Raw genomic sequence first — 23,594 nt, forward strand, 5'->3', positions numbered from 1 at the left:
GTCATTCCGTTTGTAACACATCGAAATATCGATTTCCGACTATATAAAGTATATATATTCTTGATCAGGGAGAAATTCTAAGACGATATAAGCATGTCCGTCTGTCTGTCTGTCTGTCTGTCTGTTGTAATCACGCTACAGCCTTCAATAATGACGCTATCGTCCCCAAATTTGGCACAGATTAGTTTTTTGTTTGCAGGCAGGTCAAGTTGGGCTATATCGGTCCAAGTTTTGATATAGTCCCCATATAAACCGACCTCCCGATTTGGGGTCTTGGGCCTATAAAAACCGTAGTTTTTATCAGATTTGCCTGAAATTGGAAATCCAGAGGTATTTTGGGACCATAAAGGGGTGTGTCGAAAATGGTCTGTATCGGTCCATGTTTTGGTATAGCCCCCATATAGACCGATCTCCCGATTTTGCTTCTTAGGCGTCTAGAAACAGTATTTTCTATCCTATTTGTCTGAAATTGAAAATCTAGAGGTATTTTAAGACCATAAGGAGGTGTGTCAAAATGGTCCGTATCGGTCGCTGTTTTGATATAGCTCCCATATAGACCGATCTCCCGATTTTGCTTCTTGGGCGTCTAGAAACTATATTTATCATCCGATTTGCCTGAAATTGGAAATCTAGAGGTATTGTGGGACTATAAAGAGGTGTGTCGAAAATGGTCCGTATCGGTCCATGGTTTGGTATAGCCCCCATATAGACCGATCTCCCGATTTTGCTTCTTGCGCGTCTAGAAACAGTATTTTTTATCCGATTTGTATGAAATTGAAAATCTAGAGGTATTTTGGGACCATAAAGAGGTGAGTCGAAAATGGTCCGTATCGGTCCATGTTTTGATATAGCCCCCATATAAACCAACCTCCCGATTTGGAGTCTTGGGCCTATAAAAACCGTAGTTTTTATCCAATTTGCCTGAAATTGGAAATATAGAGGTATTTGAGAACCATAAAAAGGTGTGCCGAAAATGGTGCCCATCGGTCCATGTTTTGGTATAGCCCCCATATAGACCGATATCCCGATTTTGCTTCTAGAAACTATATTTACAATACGATTTGCCTGAAATTGGAAATCTAGAGGTATTTGAGGACCATAAAAAGGTGTGCCGAAAATGGTGCTCATCGGTCCATGTTTTGATATAGGCCCCATACAGACTGATCTCCCGATTTTGCTTCTTGGGCTTCTAGAAACTATATTTTCTATCCGATTTTCCTGAAATTGAAAATCTAGAGTTCTTTTGGGACCATAAAAAGGTGTGCCGAAAATGGTGCTCATCGGTCCATTTTTTGGTATAGCCCCCATATAGACCGATCTCCCGATTTTGCTTCTTGGGCTTCTAGAAACTATATTTACCATCCGCTTGGGCTGAAATTCTTGAGCTTCTATAAACTGTATTTATTATCCGATTTGCCTGAAATTCGAAATCTAGAGGTATATTTTGACCACAAATAAGTGTGCCGAAATTGAGGTATATCGGTCCATTTTTTGGTATAACCCCCATATAGACTGATCTCTCGATTTTTACTTCTTGGGCGTCTAGAGACTACACGCTCGCAAAAAATCGCTTCTGTAACATATACTCCCAAAAATATTTTGCTTCAAGCATATACATTTTTGGGTATTGCCCAAACATTTATATGTTTGATCTCTTCCAATATATAATATGTTTGAAAGCATATTGGTCTAAACAATATATGTTTGGGTAGTCTAAGTTCCAAACATTTTGTATTTTTGCATCCAAATTCAATAATGTTGTCTTCCAAAAAACAATATGTTATTATGTGAACATATAATATGTTTGGAAGCATTTTGCACCCAAAAATATTATATGCTTAAAAAAAATTCTCCCAAACAATATTGTGCTCAAAATTTTATTTATTTATTTATATATTTACAATCATAATGAATTATGAAAATAAACAGGTAATATAGGTGCTAACAACATAGGTTTTCGACCTGAATGCTCAAAATTTTGTTTCTGCCCATTGTATATTCCCCGACATCTTTCTTACTTCCACGAGATTTTTTAGTTCTTAGCACCTTTTTCTGTAATACAAACATTGTAGAAGAAATTATTCAATTGTATGATTTTTTTATTTTAATTTTACCTTTTGCCGGACGGGGATTCGAACAGCGGACCACACAGTTTGTAAGGATCAAAGAAGTAGCTGATCAATTGCCCAAGGAAAAATAAAATGTTAATTTTGTAATAACAAGCAACAACCACCAACTTAATTCAATATCGCTCCCTGTTAAATAGCGCTCCAAGCTACTAAACACATATATGTTTATAGGCTATTTCTAAATTAATATATGTTTGCATCCAAGCATATTATATTTACAAACATTTTATGTCCCAAACATAATATGTTCTAACATATTAACATATATGTCCCAAACATGTTATGCTAGTTTATGAACATTATATGCTTGCACTCAATAATATTGTGTTTAAAAATGTGTGCTCCAAACATATAATGTTTATAGCCAAACATATGAAAAACAGTCTTTTTCATCCGTGTATGTTTTCTAGCCGATTTGTTTGAAATTCTGGAGGTATACACCGATCTCCCGGCTTTGTTTCTTGGGCTTCTAGAATCCGTAGTTTTTATCCGATTTGCTGGAAATTAGTAATCTATAATGGAATTTTAGACAAACGAAATTTCCTTTTCTTATAAAGTATTTTCGTTTCTTCAACTCTAAAATTCTCTAAAATAGCAGGCGCACTGATCATGAAAATTGCTTCAATCTGAAAGTAAAATGTCCAGATTTTACTCATCGTATTTATTTAAATAATGGCGGAAAAAATCTACACATTTAAGATTTAAAATGAAGGCGTAATTTAATCATATACACGATATGTTTATAATTTATCTAAAACTCAAACAAAATTGGTTCTCATAAATCTAGAATCTTATCTGGTCTTCATAGGTAGAAACTTTAAGGTTTGTCTGCGGGAGCTGACTGCCTTGGGAGAAGATTTGTCATCAAACCCCCTACAATTCTATATATTATGAAGTAACCCACTACGACGAAGAGTTTTCAAAGTAAACTATCATATTTGATTCATGGTGGAGGGTATTTAAAATTCGGCCCGGCCGAATTTACTATTGTTTATACTTGTTTTTGAATAAAATCAGACCAAATGGTTCAGTCACCCTGTGTATTTGTGAGCTTTGCAACACTTTGTGTTAGCTACCCTGTACTCTATAATTATTAAAATAAATTATTTTGAAAAATTGTATCATTTGTTTATCAACCACAAAAACCGTTAGCTTCGTGAACTTCTATGTAATAGTCATATATAGACCCTGATCATCATAAAATCAATGGTGATTTAGCCATCTAATCAAACAAGTCAAGAGGTTGGAAACAAAACGTTAAATAGCTTACGTAACACCTCCAAACGTAATTAATGTCAGGTCATTTTTCAAAGCCGAAGACCACAAAAAAGCGGGTAATACAAACAAAAAATTGCAGCTGAGGCAAACACGGAAAAGATTATAACGTAAAACACAAAAACAAAGTAAATAAAACAACGGACCCTTACAAAAGATGAGGTTAGCTATGAGCTTCCCCAATAGAAAGATACAAGAAGGGAGAAATTTCTTTTATTGTCTTCTGTTAAAATAATCAAAAATTTATTGTGACCGCTAATCACGATCATCATCGTCATCACTATCACAAAGCAAGCAATCAAATGCAAATTGATATCCAAAAAAGAAGAGTCTGTTAAACCTAATAAATATCAATTTTTACACCAATTTAATGATTACCAAATCGAATATCTGATCTCCAGATTTACAAAGCCTGTCTATCAAAGTCATAATCGCCTAAACCTAAATAGCAAATAACTTCCGATTTTTCAGCTATAAATGGAGCTCCGCCTTATATTGAGGTGTTTGATTTAATGCTGATACATATAAGACATTTTTTTTGCATTTCATTTTGCCCATTGTTGTTGGTCATTGTAAAATTTTAAAGAAAAAACAGACCACCAACAAAAGCTGGCCAATAAAGTTTGATGACTATCATTGGCCTAACTGGAGCTATAGCCTTTGGGATGAAATCTTTTTCAATTTTGCCAACATTCCGTATTGGGATTTATCTAAGTTAACATCAAAGTTACGCATCACACCTTTCACATTGAATATTGGTTATATTGTCGTAATTTGTATTCGAAAGAAACAATATGGACAAAAAATATTTAATTTTTTGTTTGAAATGTGTTTTTATAATTCTTTTATTTAATTTAAATTGTCAAATAAATGCTAAAGAACGTTCATTGCGTACAGCGAACGCACCTCGTACTAGAATTTTTGCCAATTGGCCATTTTTCGGTGGTCTTCGAAATATTTTACGTGCTGTTCGTCCAAATGCCCATGGAGGCAGAAAGTCCGATTATCGCAGTGATACTGATGAGAATTATGTGAATTATCATGGTGCTCAAATGTGGAAATTAGTATTCGATGACAAGAGAACTAAAAATACTACAAGTGCTGCTCAAGCTATGAAGGCTTTTGTGGAAAAATTTGGTGAGTACTGTGTATTTTGAAATTGAATTGCATACGGGAATCAACCATGGAATTGTATCCGAAAATATATTTTTTTTATCATTGAAAACTCTTGAAAAAAATTCACGACTAAAATCAATCAAATTTTTTGTGGACGCAAATACAAAATTCGGCATTTTTCATTTTTCAAATTTTTAGCATATTATTTTTAAGTGCATTCATATAATTTTCATAAACTGCTATAACATGTTTGGAACATATATCTTAATAATGTTAGAACATATTATGTTTGGTACATTACATTTTACACAATTTTTTTTTATCGTGCAAAATAACAAAAATTAATTTAAAAATTTCGTATAAACATATATACGTTTAGAATCGCAAGAGAAAGCGAGAGGGGATCGAAACAATAGATCGGAGAAAAAATCGTAATTATTTTCCATTTCTTCGTATATAATTGAATGACTAAGAAATGATGCAGTCTCAAAAGAATCTTTTTTCCACAAAGTCGGTATTCAATAACTAGAAAGTCAAGAAGTTGAAGATGAAAGTATATGGAAAACGGAACGCTTAATTACAACAAATTATGTAGGCTGCTGAAATACTTAGAAATCTGAATTAACTATTTGGGGCCTTAAAAACAGATATTCTTTGGTTGAAACATAACATGCTTGCGTAGTAGAAACAAATGTTTGTTTGAAAAAATTCTGCTTGAAGCAGAATATGTTTGGGAGTATACGTTACCGAAAAAACAAACTCGCCTTTTGACTCAGTTCGCAACTCGACCCAATTTTTGGCTTCTTCATGAGAACAAAAATACTGATCAGTCACACCCTCAAAAAAATCACCTCTGTAACATCCCAGCCAGTTCTTCTAAAGGCACAACTTTAAAAGCATTTCCAAAGGTGTCCTCCCAAAGATATTCTTTATTTGAAGTACACAGGAAGTTCAATTTTCAATTCAATTTTTTTACCCCCTCGCTTTTTTCATATTTTTATACCCTGCGCCACACTGTGGAACAGGGTGTTAACATATAAATTAGTGTATATGTTTGCAACACCCAGAAGGAGACGAGATAGACACATGGTATCGTTGGCAATAATGCTCAGGGTGGGTCCCTGAGTCGATCTAGCCATGTCCGTCCGTCCGTCCGTCTGTCTGTGAACACATTTTTGAGATCAAAGTCTAGGTCGCAGTTTAAGTCCTATCGCCTTCAAATTTGGCACAAGTTTCTGTTTTGGATCAGAATAGAACCCTATTGATTTTGGAAGAAATCGGTTCAGATTTAGATATAACTCCCATATATATCTTTCGCCCGATAGGGACTTATATGGACCCAGAAACCAGAGTTTTACCCTGATTTGCTTGAAATTTTGCACAAACATAACACTTGGTCGTATAGTCAAGTGTGCAAAATTTGATTGAAATCGGTTCAGATTTAGATATAGCTCCCATATATATCTTTCGCCCGATATGAACTTGTATGGCCCTAATTTGCTTGCAATTTTGCACCAGGAGAACAATAAGTACTATAGTCAGGTGTGCCAAATTTGATTGAAATCGGTTCAGATTGAGATATATCTTTCGCCCTATATTTGACTTACATGGCCCCAGAAGCCAGAGTCTTAGCCCAATTTGGTTGAAATTTTGCACTATGAGTACAATTAGTAGTGTTGTCAAATGTGCTAAATTTTATTGATAAATCATAAATACACTTTTGCGAAGTTGCCTCAAAATTGGTTCAGATTAAAATGTTTCCAATATTTTTTTACTAACATAGTGTACGAGTACCATCCCAGGGCATTAGCCGACTTAAATTTTAAGTCTATAGATTATAAATTTTGTTCAGATGGAGTCAGATGGAGTCAGAAATATATACATTTAATATTTGGGACAAAATCCTTTATATGTAGCATCCAACACATTTGACGGATTTGATATAGTATCGAAAATGTGGATTTACAAAGTGGTGCAGGGTATAATATAGTCGGCCCCGACCGATTGTATTTTTTATTTTATTTTTATTTCGTTCTCTTTTGTATATCATTCAATTTGACAATTTGATATATAAATATTTAAATTAGAACAGAAATTTTCGTGATATATGTGACAATAACATTATGTTGTCTGTCACTTCTACTTGTTTTACTAATTAACTAACTACACGCAAAGAAAAAAAAAACGTTTTGAAAACGTGTACCGAAAACGTTTTTCTTTTGTTAGAGTTTTTTGAATTGCTTCGAAAATTTTAAACTTTTATCACCAAAAAATTCGTTTGTTACAATTTTTTTATTTTTTCAATAAAAAAAGTTATATTTGAAAAAACAACACAGTCCATTTCGTTTATATCAAACACTGTTCTTTTCTGAATTTAAGTCTTTAATAAGACACATTTTACACTTCAAAATTTAATATACTACAATGTAATGTTGAACATTTTTTCGGAATTTTTCCAACATATCTGGTATATATGTAAAAAAAAAAACAAAAAAAACTTGGGATCGAACCCACGACCCTTGGCATGCAAGTCGGACGTAGCAACCACTGCTCCACGGTGCCAAACTAAATGTTTATTTCTGTTAAATAAACTTTGTTTATTCTTTTCGTGGGCGCCGCAAGCTATGCTATATAAATATAACTTATATGGATATTTATCTATTGATGACCATATCAGGTACATAGCTCAGTGGTTAGTGTGTTGGCTTACAAAGTGCATGGTCCGCGGTTCGATTCTCCGTCCAGGCGAAAGGTAAAAAAAAATTTTTAAATTTATAGAATCGTATAATTTCTTCTACATTGTTGGTATTACAGGAAAAGGTGTTAATAACTAAAAAATCTCGGGGATGTGAGAAAGATGTGAGAGAAAATGCAATTAGCAAGAAAACAATGTCTTTTTTGAGTTTGTCTTTATGAAATTGTTTTTACATCCTGGAAAAGAATAAACGTTTATCACAAAAAGTATATACTTTTCTTCCAAATACACTTCCTTACAGCGAAAAGCAAATGAGAAACTAACTTTGTTTGTCTAAAATTTCGTTTGGGAGGAAAGAATTATTTTTTTGCGTGTAGAAGATTAATTGCATTGTATTGCATATTATTTACAAGCTATAATTCATTATGTACGATCTATACCTTAAGGCGCTGCTTACATACAAGTACAGTTTTTCCCTTCCATTTTCAAACTCTCCGTTTAGTATGCTAACAATTTCAGTTTCTTCTAAGTATGAATTTCCTAAGTACAATATCCTTAATTCTCTTAATATTGGACCGATTGTATATCAAATCCGTCAAATGTGTTGGGTGCTAAAGGGTGATTTGTTAAGAGCTTGATAACTTTTTTAAAAAAAAAAACGCATAAAATTTGCAAAATCTCATCGGTTCTTTATTTGAAACGTTAGATTGGTCCATGACATTTACTTTTTGAAGATAATTTCATTTAAATGTTGACCGCGGCTGCGTCTTAGGTGGTCCATTCGGAAAGTCCAATTTTGGGCAACTTTTTCGAGCATTTCGGCCGGAATAGCCCGAATTTCTTCGGAAATGTTGTCTTCCAAAGCTGGAATAGTTGCTGGCTTATTTCTGTAGACTTTAGACTTGACGTAGCCCCACAAAAAATAGTCTAAAGGCGTCAAATCGCATGATCTTGGTGGCCAACTTACCGGTCCATTTCTTGAGATGAATTGTTCTCCGAAGTTTTCCCTCAAAATGGCCATAGAATCGCGAGCTGTGTGGCATGTAGCGCCATCTTGTTGAAACCACATGTCAACCAAGTTCAGTTCTTCCATTTTTGGCAACAAAAAGTTTGTTAGCATCGAACGATAGCGATCGCCATTCACCGTAACGTTGCGTCCAACAGCATCTTTGAAAAAATACGGTCCAATGATTCCACCAGCGTACAAACCACACCAAACAGTGCATTTTTCGGGATGCATGGGCAGTTCTTGAACGGCTTCTGGTTGCTCTTCACTCCAAATGCGGCAATTTTGCTTATTTACGTAGCCATTCAACCAGAAATGAGCCTCATCGCTGAACAAAATTTGTCGATAAAAAAGCGGATTTTCTGCCAACTTTTCTAGGGCCCATTCACTGAAAATTCGACGTTGTGGCAGATCGTTCGGCTATTCATGATGAAATGTCAAAGCATACTGAGCATCTTTCTCTTTGACACCATGTCTGAAATCCCACGTGATCTGTCAAATACTAATGCATGAAAATCCTAACCTCAAAAGAATCACCCTTTATATATATAAAATTTTGTCCCAAATATATACATTTAAATCTGACTCCATCTGAACAAAATTTATAATCTATAGACTTAAAATTTAAGTCGGCTAATGCCCTGGGATGGTACTCGTACAGTATGTTAGTAAAAAAATATGGGAAACATTTTAATCTGAACCAATTTTGAGGCAACTTCGCAAAAGTTTATTTATTGTTTATCGCTCGATATATATGTATTAGAAGTTTAGGAAAATAAGAGTCATTTTTACAACTTTCCGACTAAGTAGTGGCGATTTTACAAGGAAAATGTTGGTATTTTGACCATTTTTGTCGAAATCAGAAAAACATATATATGGAAGCTACATCTAAATCTGAACCGATTTCAACCAAATTCGGCACGCATAGCTACAATGCTAATCCTACTCCCTGTGCAAAATTTCAACTAAATCGGTGTAAAAAATTGGCCTCTGTGGTCATTTGAGTGTAAATCGGTTGAAAGCTATATATGGGAGCTATATCTAAATCTGAACCGATTTCAATAAAATTTGGCACACTTGACTACACTACTAATTTTACTCCTAGTGCAAAATTTTAAGCGAATTGGGGTAAAACTCTGGCTTCTGGGGCCATAAGTTCAGGTCAAGTTCGAAGATGGGTTATATCGGTCCACGTTTTGATATAGTCCCCATACAAACCGACCTCCCGATTTTGGGTCTTAGGCTTATAAAAATCGTAGTTTTTATCCAATTTGCCTGAAATTTGAAATCTAGAAGTATTTTAGATTACATATATATGTGTTTAATATTTTTTTGTTTAAATTAATATATGTTCGCATTCAGAGATATTATATTTAAGAAAATAATATTTTGTTACATATTAACATAAATATTTGAGTTTCAAATATATAATTTGTACACCTAAACATATGAAAAAATACTCTTTTTCATCCGTGTAGCTAACCAAATATATTTTAAGACCAATGTGTAATGTGCACAAGCACATTTAAAGAAACTTCGTTTAAAGAAAACAAACAATTGTAGTTGCAAACGTCTCGTATCTTACAAAACGAAATGAAACTTTTATATTTACGTCCCTCTGTTCAAGACGTAAGTATGTCTTTGAAGTAAGACAAGATTTTCTGAAAGTAAGGAGCAATGTTTTTAAATCAACAAAAATATTGAATCTATGTCTTTAATCCAAGAAACAACATCAAATATAGACAAATACGTTTTTGGGAATTTTGCCTTTTTTATGAAAAATATATATTTTGGATTTTCAACTGACATTTATTCATTTTTTGTCCCAAAAAGAGAATGAAAAATAGATAAAGGAGATATGCATCCTAATTTTAATTTTATAAAGTATAGTTTTAAAAATATATAGGTCTTTATTTTTGATTTAAAATTTCATTCATATTGTATAAAAACAGCGGTTTCTATGTCCAAAAATCGGGTATAGCAGATGTGGACCACATTTTTCACATCTATTTGTGGTTTTAAAATACCTTTAAATTTCCAATTTTATGCACTCTTAGAAAAATATGTTTTTCATATGTTCCGATATAAACAAAATGTGTTTCGGGTACAATTTTAAAACACAATATATTTAAGTGCAAACATGTAATGTTCTTTAACTAACACTAAATGTTTGGGACATCTATGTTAATATGTTAGAATATATTATGTTTGGGGCATGAATGTTTCATAAAAATCATATGTGTGAATGCAAACATATAAAGGGTGATTTGTTAAGAGCTTGATAACTTTTTTAAAAAAAAAAACGCATAAAATTTGCAAAATCTCATCGGTTCTTTATTTGAAACGTTAGATTGGTCCATGACATTTACTTTTTGAAGATAATTTCATTTAAATGTTGACCGCGGCTGCGTCTTAGGTGGTCTATTCGGAAAGTCCAATTTTGGGCAACTTTTTCGAGCATTTCGGCCGGAATAGCCCGAATTTCTTCGGAAATGTTGTCTTCCAAAGCTGGAATAGTTGCTGGCTTATTTCTGTAGACTTTAGACTTGACGTAGCCCCACAAAAAATAGTCTAAAGGCGTCAAATCGCATGATCTTGGTGGCCAACTTACCGGTCCATTTCTTGAGATGAATTGTTCTCCGAAGTTTTCCCTCAAAATGGCCATAGAATCGCGAGCTGTGTGGCATGTAGCGCCATCTTGTTGAAACCACATGTCAACCAAGTTCAGTTCTTCCATTTTTGGCAACAAAAAGTTTGTTAGCATCGAACGATAGCGATCGCCATTCACCGTAACGTTGCGTCCAACAGCATCTTTGAAAAAATACGGTCCAATGATTCCACCAGCGTACAAACCACACCAAACAGTGCATTTTTCGGGATGCATGGGCAGTTCTTGAACGGCTTCTGGTTGCTCTTCACTCCAAATGCGGCAATTTTGCTTATTTACGTAGCCATTCAACCAGAAATGAGCCTCATCGCTGAACAAAATTTGTCGATAAAAAAGCGGATTTTCTGCCAACTTTTCTAGGGCCTATTCACTGAAAATTCGACGTTGTGGCTCGTCAAATGCATACTGAGCGTGAAATGTCAAAGCATACTGAGCATCTTTCTCTTTGACACCATGTCTGAAATCCCACGTGATCTGTCAAATACTAATGCATGAAAATCCTAACCTCAAAAGAATCACCCTTTATAAATTTACAAATTTCGACTAAACATACATATGTTGTGATATTTTATTCAAAGCGACAGAGAGAGTATAGAGAAAGAAATAGAGATGGGAACCGGGAGAGTTGACAAAAGATATCAACATAACACAGCGAAAGAATGTTGTATGTTGTTTCGGAAAACTGTTTTATGATAAGGCCAAAAATTTGATATGCTTAAGTCTAAATATTATTTAATTTGAATAAAGAGAATGGACATTCGGAACCAAGAGAATAGACATTTGAAAAACAAACAGCATATGTTTTCGCCTTGAGAGCAGCATTTTATGTATGTGTGGACATGTGTTTTGTTTATCATTTTGGCATTATGGACACAATTTTTTTCTTGGCTCGTTAAAAGAAATCAGGGGTCTTCATAAAAATAACGAAAGGGCACTATACTCTTTTTAGAGTTGGGATAGTAAAATAAAATAAGGAGGAAATAGTGAAAAATTACACAGTAAAATATATAAAAACAAAGTTTAGTTCCTCTTTATTAATAAGTAGTCCACGAGGAGTTGACGGACACCTTCAAATATAAAAGCGGGCATTAAGTTCGAGTTTTGCAGCTAAAACAATTTAAAAAGTTTATTTTCTTTAAAATGAATTATTAACGAAAAATAAAAGGCATTTTAGAGCGATGGTGTTAAATGCTAGTAAAAAATTGTTCACGCCTAAATAAATTTATGTTTATATTATAAAATTACTTATGTATGTTTATACTCGACTCCACGTTCTTCTTTTGTTAGAGTTTTTGAATACCAAATTTTAAAGTTTTGTACCAAAAACAGTTTTTTGTTACAAAATTGTTATTTTTGCTTTAAAAAAATAATATTTTATCCAAAAATCAGTCAATTTCGTTTATATCAAGCACTGTTACTGACTATAAATCTTTAATAACCCACATTTCAAAGTTTTAAAGTTAAATTAAAAAAAGTGTTCGGTCGGAGCAGGGATTGAACCCACGACCCTTTGCATGCAAGGCAGACATGCTAACCACTGCTCCACGTGGCAAACAAATGTATGTTTCTGTTAAATAATGTTATGTTTGCATGGGCTCGTGGGCGCTGCAAACTATGCTATATAAATGTAACTTATAACGATAATTATTTGCTGGTGACTATAACAGTTACGTAGCCCAGTGGATAGTGTGTTGGCTTACAAACTGTATGGTCCTCGGTTCGATTCTCCGTGCAGACGGGAGGTAAAATTTAAAAAATTTATAAAAGTGAATAATTTCTTCAACATTATTTGTATTACAGAAAATGGTGCCAAGAACTAAAAAAATTCGTGGAAGTGAAAATTACGAGTATGTTAGGGAATGAGCACAATCGTCTTTGGGAAAAATTCTTCCAAGCATACAATATTTTTGTGCTCAAAATGCTTCCAAACATATAATATGTTCACATAAAACAAACATATTAATGTTTCGGCAGTATCCAATAATATATATGCTTCCTGCAAAATATGTTTGGAACATATGTTAAAGAAGCGATTTTTTTTGAGGGTGTGGAAATGGGATAAAAATTTAGGTGTCTATGCCTAAATCGAGAGATACACTGAAACAAGAGTTTTCTTTTCTGAAGAACGAAGTTTTAGATAAACGAAGATTTATTTTTGACGCAAAAAAACCTTTTTTAAAAGCAAATAAACAAGTTGGAAGTTAATCGTTGTCTCTATGTTCTCAAGAAGTAAAATTGGTAGATCGGGCTAATGGGGTCTATAACAAAATATGAACCGATACACCACATATTCGGTACGCCATCTATTGGAAAAATTTTGGATTCCTATTGACCGCATCCAATATTTATAAAAAAAGCGGAACCCTACTCTGGTCTCAATTAATGATTAATATTTCCGTTTTATTCAAAATCAAATTCATATAAGTTTGATTTTCTACGAATATTTCTTGACCTTAGCTAAAGCAATGGGAAATGAGGAAGACGAAAACAAAAACATTATGGGATATCAAACAAAAGAAAGTCTAATGACCTTAAAAAAAAAAGTTTAAAAAAACTACTCACAAAGATGGCAAAGGAAAGGGAGATTAACGTTTTCAAATTTCACTTGGGAATGACCTAAAAACTAAAACTCAGTCAAGAGGCCAAAGGTGAGAAAATAGCCCACACATAATACTGAAAAACTTGCAGCATCCAAACACCGGTATTCCGCACGCACGTTTCATATGAAATAGAAAGAAGGAACTCCCAATTAACAATTCTGGCATAGAGATTAAAAACAAAGAATAGATAGAATCACAGAAACCACAACACTTGACATGACCATGAAGCTAGCCGGCCGGCAGGTCGCTTCGATTTGGACGGTGATGACCACTTGAAGAAATTCGCTTTAATCAGTTTGTTTGTAAACTCCGCGACGTTCACAAGTTCAATTCGAAGAATTCTAAACGCAGAACAGGGAATCGAAAATCTCTCTCTCTCAAAAAAAAAAAAAGAAACAACGAATCAAATACTAAAGATAGTTAAAGAGGCGAATAGAAACGCATAAATTAATAATAAATGTTAACAAATGTCTTTGGGAAAATGTGTTTTGTTTGTGTTTATCGTCTTTTTACCGCTCACATGGCCACGTCGCCAATTGCCCATTTGGAGAGTACAAGATGACAGTGTTATTATTTTATTAAGAAATCTATCCGATGTTAATTCGTTGTTCTTTAATAATGAGGATTTATACGATAATACCATGGAAAGTTTACAATGGTTGGTGGGACCCACCGATATTCGACGCTATAATATTTTCTCGCCCTCATCTACATACCAGATTAATAGGCGGTATCGCAGTGACCCGTCGGTGAAACGTTACTACGGTTATCAGTTGTGGAAATTGCACGTGACAGATATGAATGATAGAGCTCTCAATGAGTTTTGGAAAGCATTTGGTTAGTGTTGTGTAAAAAATTTGCGAAAACTCAAAAATATTAACGGTCATTTTCATATAGCTCCGTTAGGCTTTAACTGTCAGCTAATAAAAATTTAGCTGTTGCGGTTAAATTTTAACAGTTACCTTATTAACTGACATGTGACTGGTTATCTAACCTTGATGTAACGGAGCTTCATGTAAATGGGGTAAATCTTTAAAAAATAAACTAATTTACTAATGGTGGATGTCAAAAACAAACAGGACGGCGATTCAATTTAATTAGGCAAATAAATAATAGAAACACACAGTTTTTAAAATTTACAAAAATGTTAATTTATTCGAATCATTATAATTTAAAATCCCAGTGTCAAAATCACAACCGAAATGTTAAAAAAAAAAAAACACGGAGACGGTTGTGGTGCGTTTTTGTTTACACTACAGACAAATATGAAAAAAGTATACTACACAAAAAACAATATTTTTCTGATTCAATCACGAAATTTAATGATCCACAAAGTTTTTAACTGAAATTGCTTCATTGACGAAAATGGTAAAAAAAAAAATTAATAATTTTTAATTTTGTTCGCAAACCTCAACAAATTTTATACAATTCTATGACGTGTGTCTGTCTGTTAAAATCATGATACAGTCTTGCTGAATTTTTGCACAAACTTGTCTTTTGTCTGCAGGCAGGTCAAGTTCAGATTTTGATATAGCCCCCATTCAAACCGACATCCCGATTTTGGTGGCTTCAATATCTAGACACTGCAATTTGTATCCGATTTGCTTAAAATTCAAAATCTAGCGCTATTGCGAATCGGCTTATGTTTTGGTATAACCTCCATGTAGACCGATATCACGATTTGACTTCTTAATCATTTAGACATCCCAATTTTTATCCGATTTGCCTGAAATTCACAATCTAGAGGTATTTTGGGTGCATAAATAAATGTACGGAATATGGTATGCATAGGTCCACCCCGATTTTCCGATTTGATTTTGCTTCTAGACACTTCAATTTTGCTTAAATTGGAAATCTAGAGATATTATGATTTTTTCCACTTCCGATGCAGTCCTTTTGAACAAGTATTAGAAAGAACGCAATCAGGCTATTTTAAGTGCAAATTTTGGACAATTAAATTTTACAAAAAATAGAAAATTAGTACAAAAGCACAAAAATAATAATAAAAAAATAAATTTCATCCCGCTGGGATTTGAACCTGTGCCGTTTGACTTTTTCGCTTCCATGGAAGTTTTTTTTTAGAAAATTTTGCAAATTACGAGAATTTTTAATTTTTTTTTGTTGATTTTTAATAGAAAAAATAAATTTATACGAAAATATATGTCGAAAATAAAAAATAAAAATGATGCATAACATAAACAAGTAAGGAAAGTCTAAAGTAGGGCGGGGCCGACTGTATTATACCCTGCACCACTTTGTAGATCTACATTTTCGATACCATATCACATCCGTCAAATGTGTTGGGTGCTATATATAAAGGTTTGTCCCAAATACATACATTGAAATATCACTCGGTCTGGACAGAATTTGATAGACTTCCACAAAATCTGTAGACTCAAAATTTAAGTCGGCTAATGTACATTGTGTTAGTAAAAAATATGGGAAACATTTAAATCTGAAGCAATTTTAAGTAAACTTCGCAAAAGTTTATTTATGATTTATCGCTCGATATATATGTATTACGAGTTTAGGAAAATTAGAGCCATTTTTACAACTTTTCGACTAAGCAGTGGCGATTTTACAAGGAAAATGTTGGTATTTTGACCATTTTTGTCGAAATCAGAAAAACATATATGTGGGAGCTATATCTAAATCTGAACCGATTTCAACTAAATTGGGCACGCATAGCTACAATGTTAATTCTACTCCCCGTGCAAAATTTCAACTAAATCGGAGTAAAAAATTGGCCTCTTGTGGTCATATGAGTGTAAATCAGATTTATATGAACCGATTTCAATCAAATTTAGCACGCATAGCTACAATGCTAAATCTACTCCCTGTGCAAAATTTCAACCAAATTGGGCCAAAACTCTGGCTATTAGAACCATATTAGTCCATATCGGGCGAAAGATATATATGGGAGCTATATCTAAATCTGAATCGATTTCAATCAAATTTTGCACACTTGACTATACTACTAATTGTACTCCTATTGCAAAATTTCAACCAAATTCGGCCAAAAATCTGGCTTCTGGGGTCATATAAGTCCATATCGGGCGAAAGATATATATGTGAGCTATATCTAAATCTGAACCGATTTCAATCAAATTTTGCACACTTGACTATACGACTAAGTGTTATGTTTGTACAAAATTTCAAGCAAATCGGTATAAAACTCTGGCTGCTGGGTCCATATTAGTCCATATCGGGCGAAAGATATATATGAGAGCTATATCTAAATCTGAACCGATTTCCATCAAATTTTGCACACATGACTATACTACTAATTGTACTCCTAGTGCAAAATTTCAACCAAATTCGGCCAAAAATCTGGCTTCTGGGACCATATAAGTCCATATCGGGCGAAAGATATATATGGGAGCTATATCTAAATCTGAACCGATTTCAATCAGATTTTGCACGACTAAGTGTTATGTTTGTACAAAATTTCAAGCAAATCGGTATAAAACTCTGGCTGCTGGGTCCATATTAGTGCATATTGGGCGAAAGATATATATGGGAGCTATATCTAAATCTGAACCGATTTCTTCCAAAATCAATAGGGTTCTATTCTGACCCAAAACAGGAACTTGTGCCAAATTTGAAGGCGATTGGACTTAAATTGCGACCTAGACTTTGATCACAAAAATGTGTTCACAGACAGACGGACGGACGGACAGACGGACATGGTTATATCGACTCAGGGACCCACCCTGAGCATTATTGCCAAAGACACCATGTGTCTATCTCGTCTCCTTCTGGGTGTTAGAAACATATGCACTAACTTATAATACCCTGTTCCACAGTGTGGCGCAGGGTATAAAAAATAATTTTTTGGCAAATATTTGATAAAAAAAAAATTGCCGCTGGTGAGATTTGAATCTGCGGTTCTTATTTTTTCGTTCATACTAATAAAGAACAAGAGAAGCAATTAAAATGTTATTCCTTGGTGTCGTATTACGATTATATCGCAAACATTTGAATTGACCTTTCGACGCTTTTTGTTCAATGGCGTTTGTGGCTGAGTGTGCTAAGGCGTTCTGTTATGGTGCCAGCAAATCCAGGTTCAACCCCTGGTCGGAGCGAAAAAGTTGTTCAAATTGTAAAAATTAGATAATAAGAAAATAATAGTGTAATAAAACATATGGGTGAAAAAAATGAAATTGATTGAAAAAAAAAATTTTTCGCTTTTTAAATTTCTTCATTCAAATTAACTTCCAGGGCAAGCAATGTAAAGGATCCAAAAAGGGAGTACTTCCGTCCTATGACAAGCCCATGTAATATTCATTGGAGATGATCCAAGTTACTTCCGGATCAAAGATTGGGGATCCAAACTACTTTTATGGAAGCTCTTTTTTTGCTGGGATGTCGAATATGATGTGTATCGGTCCATATTTTGGCATAGCCCCCATATAGACCGATCTCCCGATTTGACTTCTCGAGTCTTAATTAAAAAATAAAATGGATGCAATTAACTTTTTAATCAAACTCGGAAGACTACTAAGTCATTTAAGAATGTGATTTGAAACTGTTACGTTTTTAATTAAAAGTTAAATGAGTTCTGCAATCAACATAATCAATTAATTATTTAAATATTTAATTGAATCAATTAAAAATTGTAATTGAATGAAATTCTAATGAAATCAATTAATTCTTTATCAAGTATTTTCTTATGCCCAATTAAAACTGTGATTGATACTATCATTTTCGTATTTGAAGACATTTCAATAAAAAAATTAATTAATTTCGATATTAAATCAGAAAAATATTTTTTGTGTATAGAAACAAATTATTTCCGAACATTTAAAAAATTGTCAATTGGGACATTTAATCTTTTAAATGAAAACGTAAAAATTTCTAAAAGTTTTCACAACCACCACCATAGAATGGTGATAGGACTATAATATGATTGCCATTCCGTTTGTAAGACATCGAAATATCGCTTTCCGACTATATAAATTATATATATTCTTGATCAGAGAGAAATTCTAAGACGATATAACCATGACCGTCTGTCTATTGTAATCACCCTACATCCTCCAATAATGGTACTATCGTCCGGAAATTCGGCACAGATTGTTTTTTTTTTGTTTTGTTTGCAGGCTGGTCAAATTCGAAAATGGGCCTTATGGGGTTTTAATATAGCCCCCATATAAACCGGCCCCCGGTTTGGGGTCTAGGGTTTCTAGAAATCGTAGTTTTTATCCGATTTGCTTGAAATTAAAAATCTACCACAAATAAATGTGGCGAATATGGTGTTTCGGTCTATGTTTTAGTATACCACCCATATAGACCCATTACAGGCGCACTGATCATCCAAATTGCAAATTGAACAAGTAAAGCTTGCAGATTTTATTTCTCATACTCATTTCGGTAATGCGGCCAAAAATATATGGAATTTAGATTTCAAATCCTATGAGATACGTTATCTCATAAGATTTTCTTACACGCTTAGACGAGATCCTTCTAACACTCAAACAAAAATGGTTCCAAAATCTGATGTAGCCTCCATATGCACAGACTTTAAATTTAACGTCGGGAAGCGTAACATTTGAGCCGATCTTCTGGGGAAGGTATCCGCGATCATGACGAAGAATTTATAAGGACACTATGTTCGTCAATTTTAAGACCTCGTAAATTGTCTTTTCAGTTTTAATAGACTTTAATTTGATTAAAAACTTTACTACGAAATGTTTCGGTTACATTTTTTCTGCAAAAAGTTTTCCAAACTTTTTATTATTATTTTTTTTTTATTGCGTGTGGGAATCTATATAAAAAATTGACCGATCTAGTCAATCTTTACATTTACTACCGCCATGCAAAAAAGGAATCTGTTCAATGAAAAAATTCTGTATGCATAAAAGATTTTTTGTTCTTAAAATTCGAATGTGAGTTTTGCTTACGCATTTCTTTGCTACAAATTTTTTTTCGTGACCAAAAGTCGTGTAGGTGATCTACTTGTCTGCTAAAATTACAATGGATAACTTAACATAAAAGAAAGTTCTGTTGGACTGAGGTCAATTTGTCAGTAATAATTCGTCAATATTGCTTCTTTGGCACAAACATAACGATCCGGTTTACTTGCCAAAGAGGTCAAAATAAATGCCGATATTATCGGGAAAATTTCCTATAGACTATATTGAAGCCCTGAGTAAACAAGCAGTTCGGCCTCAGACCATGGACATTCCAACAGGACTCAGCATCGCATTCAGCACGCGTCAACCATGAATTATTTAAACGGGAGGTTCCCAGCTTTGTGTCTGCTTCACACAGGGGCCACCAAAATCTCCGGATCTCAATCCGTTGGACTGAGAGCAAATGAATAAAAAAATACCGATCATCGATCATCTCAAGACGACGCTTTGCCGCCAATTGGGCCATACACCACAGATTCATTTCCCTGCAGCGTATGATAGCTTTGTCGCCGTTTGAAGCCACAATTCGTGTGAAATGTAGCCAATTTGAACAAAGTTAAACTGATTCCCAAATTTCAAGTAATTTCCTAGATTGTTTCCTTTGGGCCAATAAAAATAAAACAAATGAAAAAGCACTGTTTATAGTAAAAAATCGGTAGTTCTATGTGGTCAAGCTCATAATGTTTCTGTTATTATACCCTGCGCCACACTGTGGAACAGGGTATTATAAGTTAGTGCATATGTTTGTAACACCCAGAAGGAGACGAGATAGACACATGGTGTCTTTAGCAATAATGCTCAGGGTGGGTCCTTGAGTCGATATAACCATGTCCGTCTGTCCGTCCGTTCGTCTGTCCGTCCGTCCGTCCGTCTGTCTGTGAACACATTTTTGTGATCAAAGTCTACGTCGCAATTTAAGTCCAATCGCCTTCAAATTTGGCACATGTTCCTAATTTGGGTCAGAATAGAATTCTATTGCTTTTGGAAGAAATCGGTTCAGATTTAGATATAGCTCCCATATATATCTTTCGCCCGATATGGACTAATATGGTCCTAAAAGCCTTAGTTTTGGCCCAATTTGGTTGAAATATTTAGCATTGTAGCTATGCGTGCCAAATTTGGTTGAAATCGTTTCAGATTTAGATATAGCTCCCATATATATCTTTCGCCCGATATGGACTAAATGGTCCTAGAAGCCAAAGTTTTGGCCCAATTTGTTTGACATTTTGCATGTTTGACATTTTGACAATTAGTAGTGCAGTTAAGTGTGCAAAATTTGATTGAAATCGGTTCAGATTTAGATATAGCTCCCATATATATCTTTCGCCCGATATGGACTAATAGGGTTCTAATAGCCAGAGTTTTGGCCCAATTTGGTTGAAATTTTGCACAGGGAGTAGATTTAGCATTGTAGCTATGCGTGCCAAATTTGATTGAAATCGGTTCAGATTTATATATAGCTCCCATATATAGCTTTCGCCCGATTTACACTCATATGACCACAGAGGCCAATTTTTTACTCCGATTTAGTTGAAATTTTGCACAGGGAGTAGAATTATCATTGTAGCTATGCGTGACTAATTTCGTTAAAATCGGCTCAGATTTAGATATAGCTCCCATATATATGTTTTTCTGATTTCGACAAAAATGGTCAAAATACCAACATTTTCCCTTTTAAAATCGCCTCTGCTTAGTCGAAAACTTGTAAAAAGGACTGAAATTTTCCTTATCATCAAATACATATATATCGAGCGATAATCAAAAAAAGAACTTTTGCGAAGTTTCCTTAAAATTGCTTCAGCTTTAAATGTTTCCCATATTTATTTCCTGCGCCACACTGTGGAACAGGGTATTATAAGTTAGTAAAGGGTGATTTGTTAAGAGCTTGATAACTTTTTTAAAAAAAAAACGCATAAAATTTGCAAAATCTCATCGGTTCTTTATTTGAAACGTTAGATTGGTCCATGACATTTACTTTTTGAAGATAATTTCATTTAAATGTTGACCGCGGCTGCGTCTTAGGTGGTCCATTCGGAAAGTCCAATTTTGGGCAACTTTTTCGAGCATTTCGGCCGGAATAGCCCGAATTTCTTCGGAAATGTTGTCTTCCAAAGCTGGAATAGTTGCTGGCTTATTTCTGTAGACTTTAGACTTGACGTAGCCCCACAAAAAATAGTCTAAAGGCGTCAAATCGCATGATCTTGGTGGCCAACTTACCGGTCCATTTCTTGAGATGAATTGTTCTCCGAAGTTTTCCCTCAAAATGGCCATAGAATCGCGAGCTGTGTGGCATGTAGCGCCATCTTGTTGAAACCACATGTCAACCAAGTTCAGTTCTTCCATTTTTGGCAACAAAAAGTTTGTTAGCATCGAACGATAGCGATCGCCATTCACCGTAACGTTGCGTCCAACAGCATCTTTGAAAAAATACGGTCCAATGATTCCACCAGCGTACAAACCACACCAAACAGTGCATTTTTCGGGATGCATGGGCAGTTCTTGAACGGCTTCTGGTTGCTCTTCACTCCAAATGCGGCAATTTTGCTTATTTACGTAGCCATTCAACCAGAAATGAGCCTCATCGCTGAACAAAATTTGTCGATAAAAAAGCGGATTTTCTGCCAACTTTTCTAGGGCCCATTCACTGAAAATTCGACGTTGTGGCTCGTTAGTAAGTCTATTCATGATGAAATGTCAAAGCATACTGAGCATCTTTCTCTTTGACACCATGTCTGAAATCCCACGTGATCTGTCAAATACTAATGCATGAAAATCCTAACCTCAAAAGAATCACCCTTTACATATGTTTGTAACACCCAGAAAGAGACGAGGTAGACATAGGGTGTCTTTGGCAATAATGCTCAGGGTGGTTCCCTGAGTCGACATAACCATGTCCGTCTGTCCGTCCGTCCGTCATCTGTCTGTGAACACTTTTTTGTGATCAAAGTCTAGGTCGCAATATAAGTCCAATATCAATAATTAAGAGCATACACAATAAATAGAAATAAAATGTTAATATTGTTTGATTTTATTCTTACTTAGTGAAATTCATGTTTATTGCCTAATTTATAAACCAAGTGTATAGATTTTATAGAAGTCTAGCAAATTTTGCCCAGATCGGAAAATGTGGATCTACAAATTGGTGCAGGGTATAATATAGTCGGTCCCGCCCGACTTTAGACTTCCCTTACTTGTTTTTGGTTTACATTTCATCTAACTATTTTTTTTTTTCTTTTTTATCGCTAGGCAATGAAGTTTGGAATGTCAATCAGGATGGCGTGGATATTTTAATCGAATATAAAAATACAGCCGCAGCCAAAGAGTATATGACCAAAAGTGATTTTACCTACAATATAATGATCAGTGATTTGGAATCGGCCATTGATGAAACCTATATGGAAGTGAATAATACAGATCCAAGAATGCCTTGGTTAGAAATTGAAGGTAAAATAAATTTACAATTGACAATACAATCCAAATAAATGCTAAGAAATTACTTACCAAAATTTTGCTTCAGGTAGTACCATGAATTGGAATCGTTATCATGATGTTATGGAAGTCAAACATTTTATGCAATACATACTCGAGTCATATCCCGAACATGCAGAAATTGTCCAAATTGGAGTTACCAATAATAAACGCCCATTGGAAGTGTTACGATTTTCCAATAATGATCCTGAAAATTGGGCAATTTTCATAGATGCCGGAATGCAGGGTCGCGATTGGCTAAGTACGGCCGCTGTTACTTTGGCCATTTCAAAACTGGTTCACTTGTGGGAAAAGGAACCTTCGTATATGCATAATATTGATTGGTACTTTTTACCTGTGGCCAATCCAGATGGTTATCAATATTCTCGTATAACCGATCGTCTTTGGACAAAGAATCGTCATTTTGATACCCAAACTGGATGTTTTGGTGTTAATTTAGATAGAAATTTCGAATATAAATGGGGTGGTGCAGGATCATCCGACAATCCTTGTAAAAATCTCTATAAGGGTCCCAAGAAATTCTCAGAACCAGAGACAAGAGCATTACGTAATTTCATGTTGAACATGAAAGATTTTCTAGGGGCTTACATATCGTTTAGTGGTTATGGTCAAGACATAGCCTATCCATGGGGTGATGCTGATTTTGTGACGGATAATCAAAAACAATTACATTCAACGGGCCGCAAGGCAATGCTGGTAAG

General features: G+C 34.5%; 2 protein-coding genes across 2 annotated transcripts in view; one reads left to right on the forward strand and one right to left on the reverse strand.

The window, feature by feature from the left end:
• LOC142230726 (uncharacterized) overlaps positions 1–23,594 on the reverse strand; it is a 260,167-nt gene that overhangs the window by 125,109 nt on the left and 111,464 nt on the right. The gene's annotated exons all lie outside the window — the stretch shown is intronic.
• LOC142228952 (carboxypeptidase O) overlaps positions 1–23,594 on the forward strand; it is a 43,530-nt gene that overhangs the window by 15,217 nt on the left and 4,719 nt on the right. The window contains exons 2-5 of the mRNA XM_075299479.1: positions 4,284–4,541; positions 14,042–14,326; positions 22,651–22,848; positions 22,922–23,589. Coding sequence (XP_075155594.1) covers positions 4,284–4,541; positions 14,042–14,326; positions 22,651–22,848; positions 22,922–23,589 — 1,409 coding nt within the window. The remainder of the gene's footprint in view (positions 1–4,283; positions 4,542–14,041; positions 14,327–22,650; positions 22,849–22,921; positions 23,590–23,594) is intronic.

This window comes from Haematobia irritans, chromosome 3, assembly GCF_050003625.1.
Source record: "Haematobia irritans isolate KBUSLIRL chromosome 3, ASM5000362v1, whole genome shotgun sequence".
Classification (NCBI taxonomy): Eukaryota; Metazoa; Arthropoda; class Insecta; order Diptera; family Muscidae; genus Haematobia; species Haematobia irritans.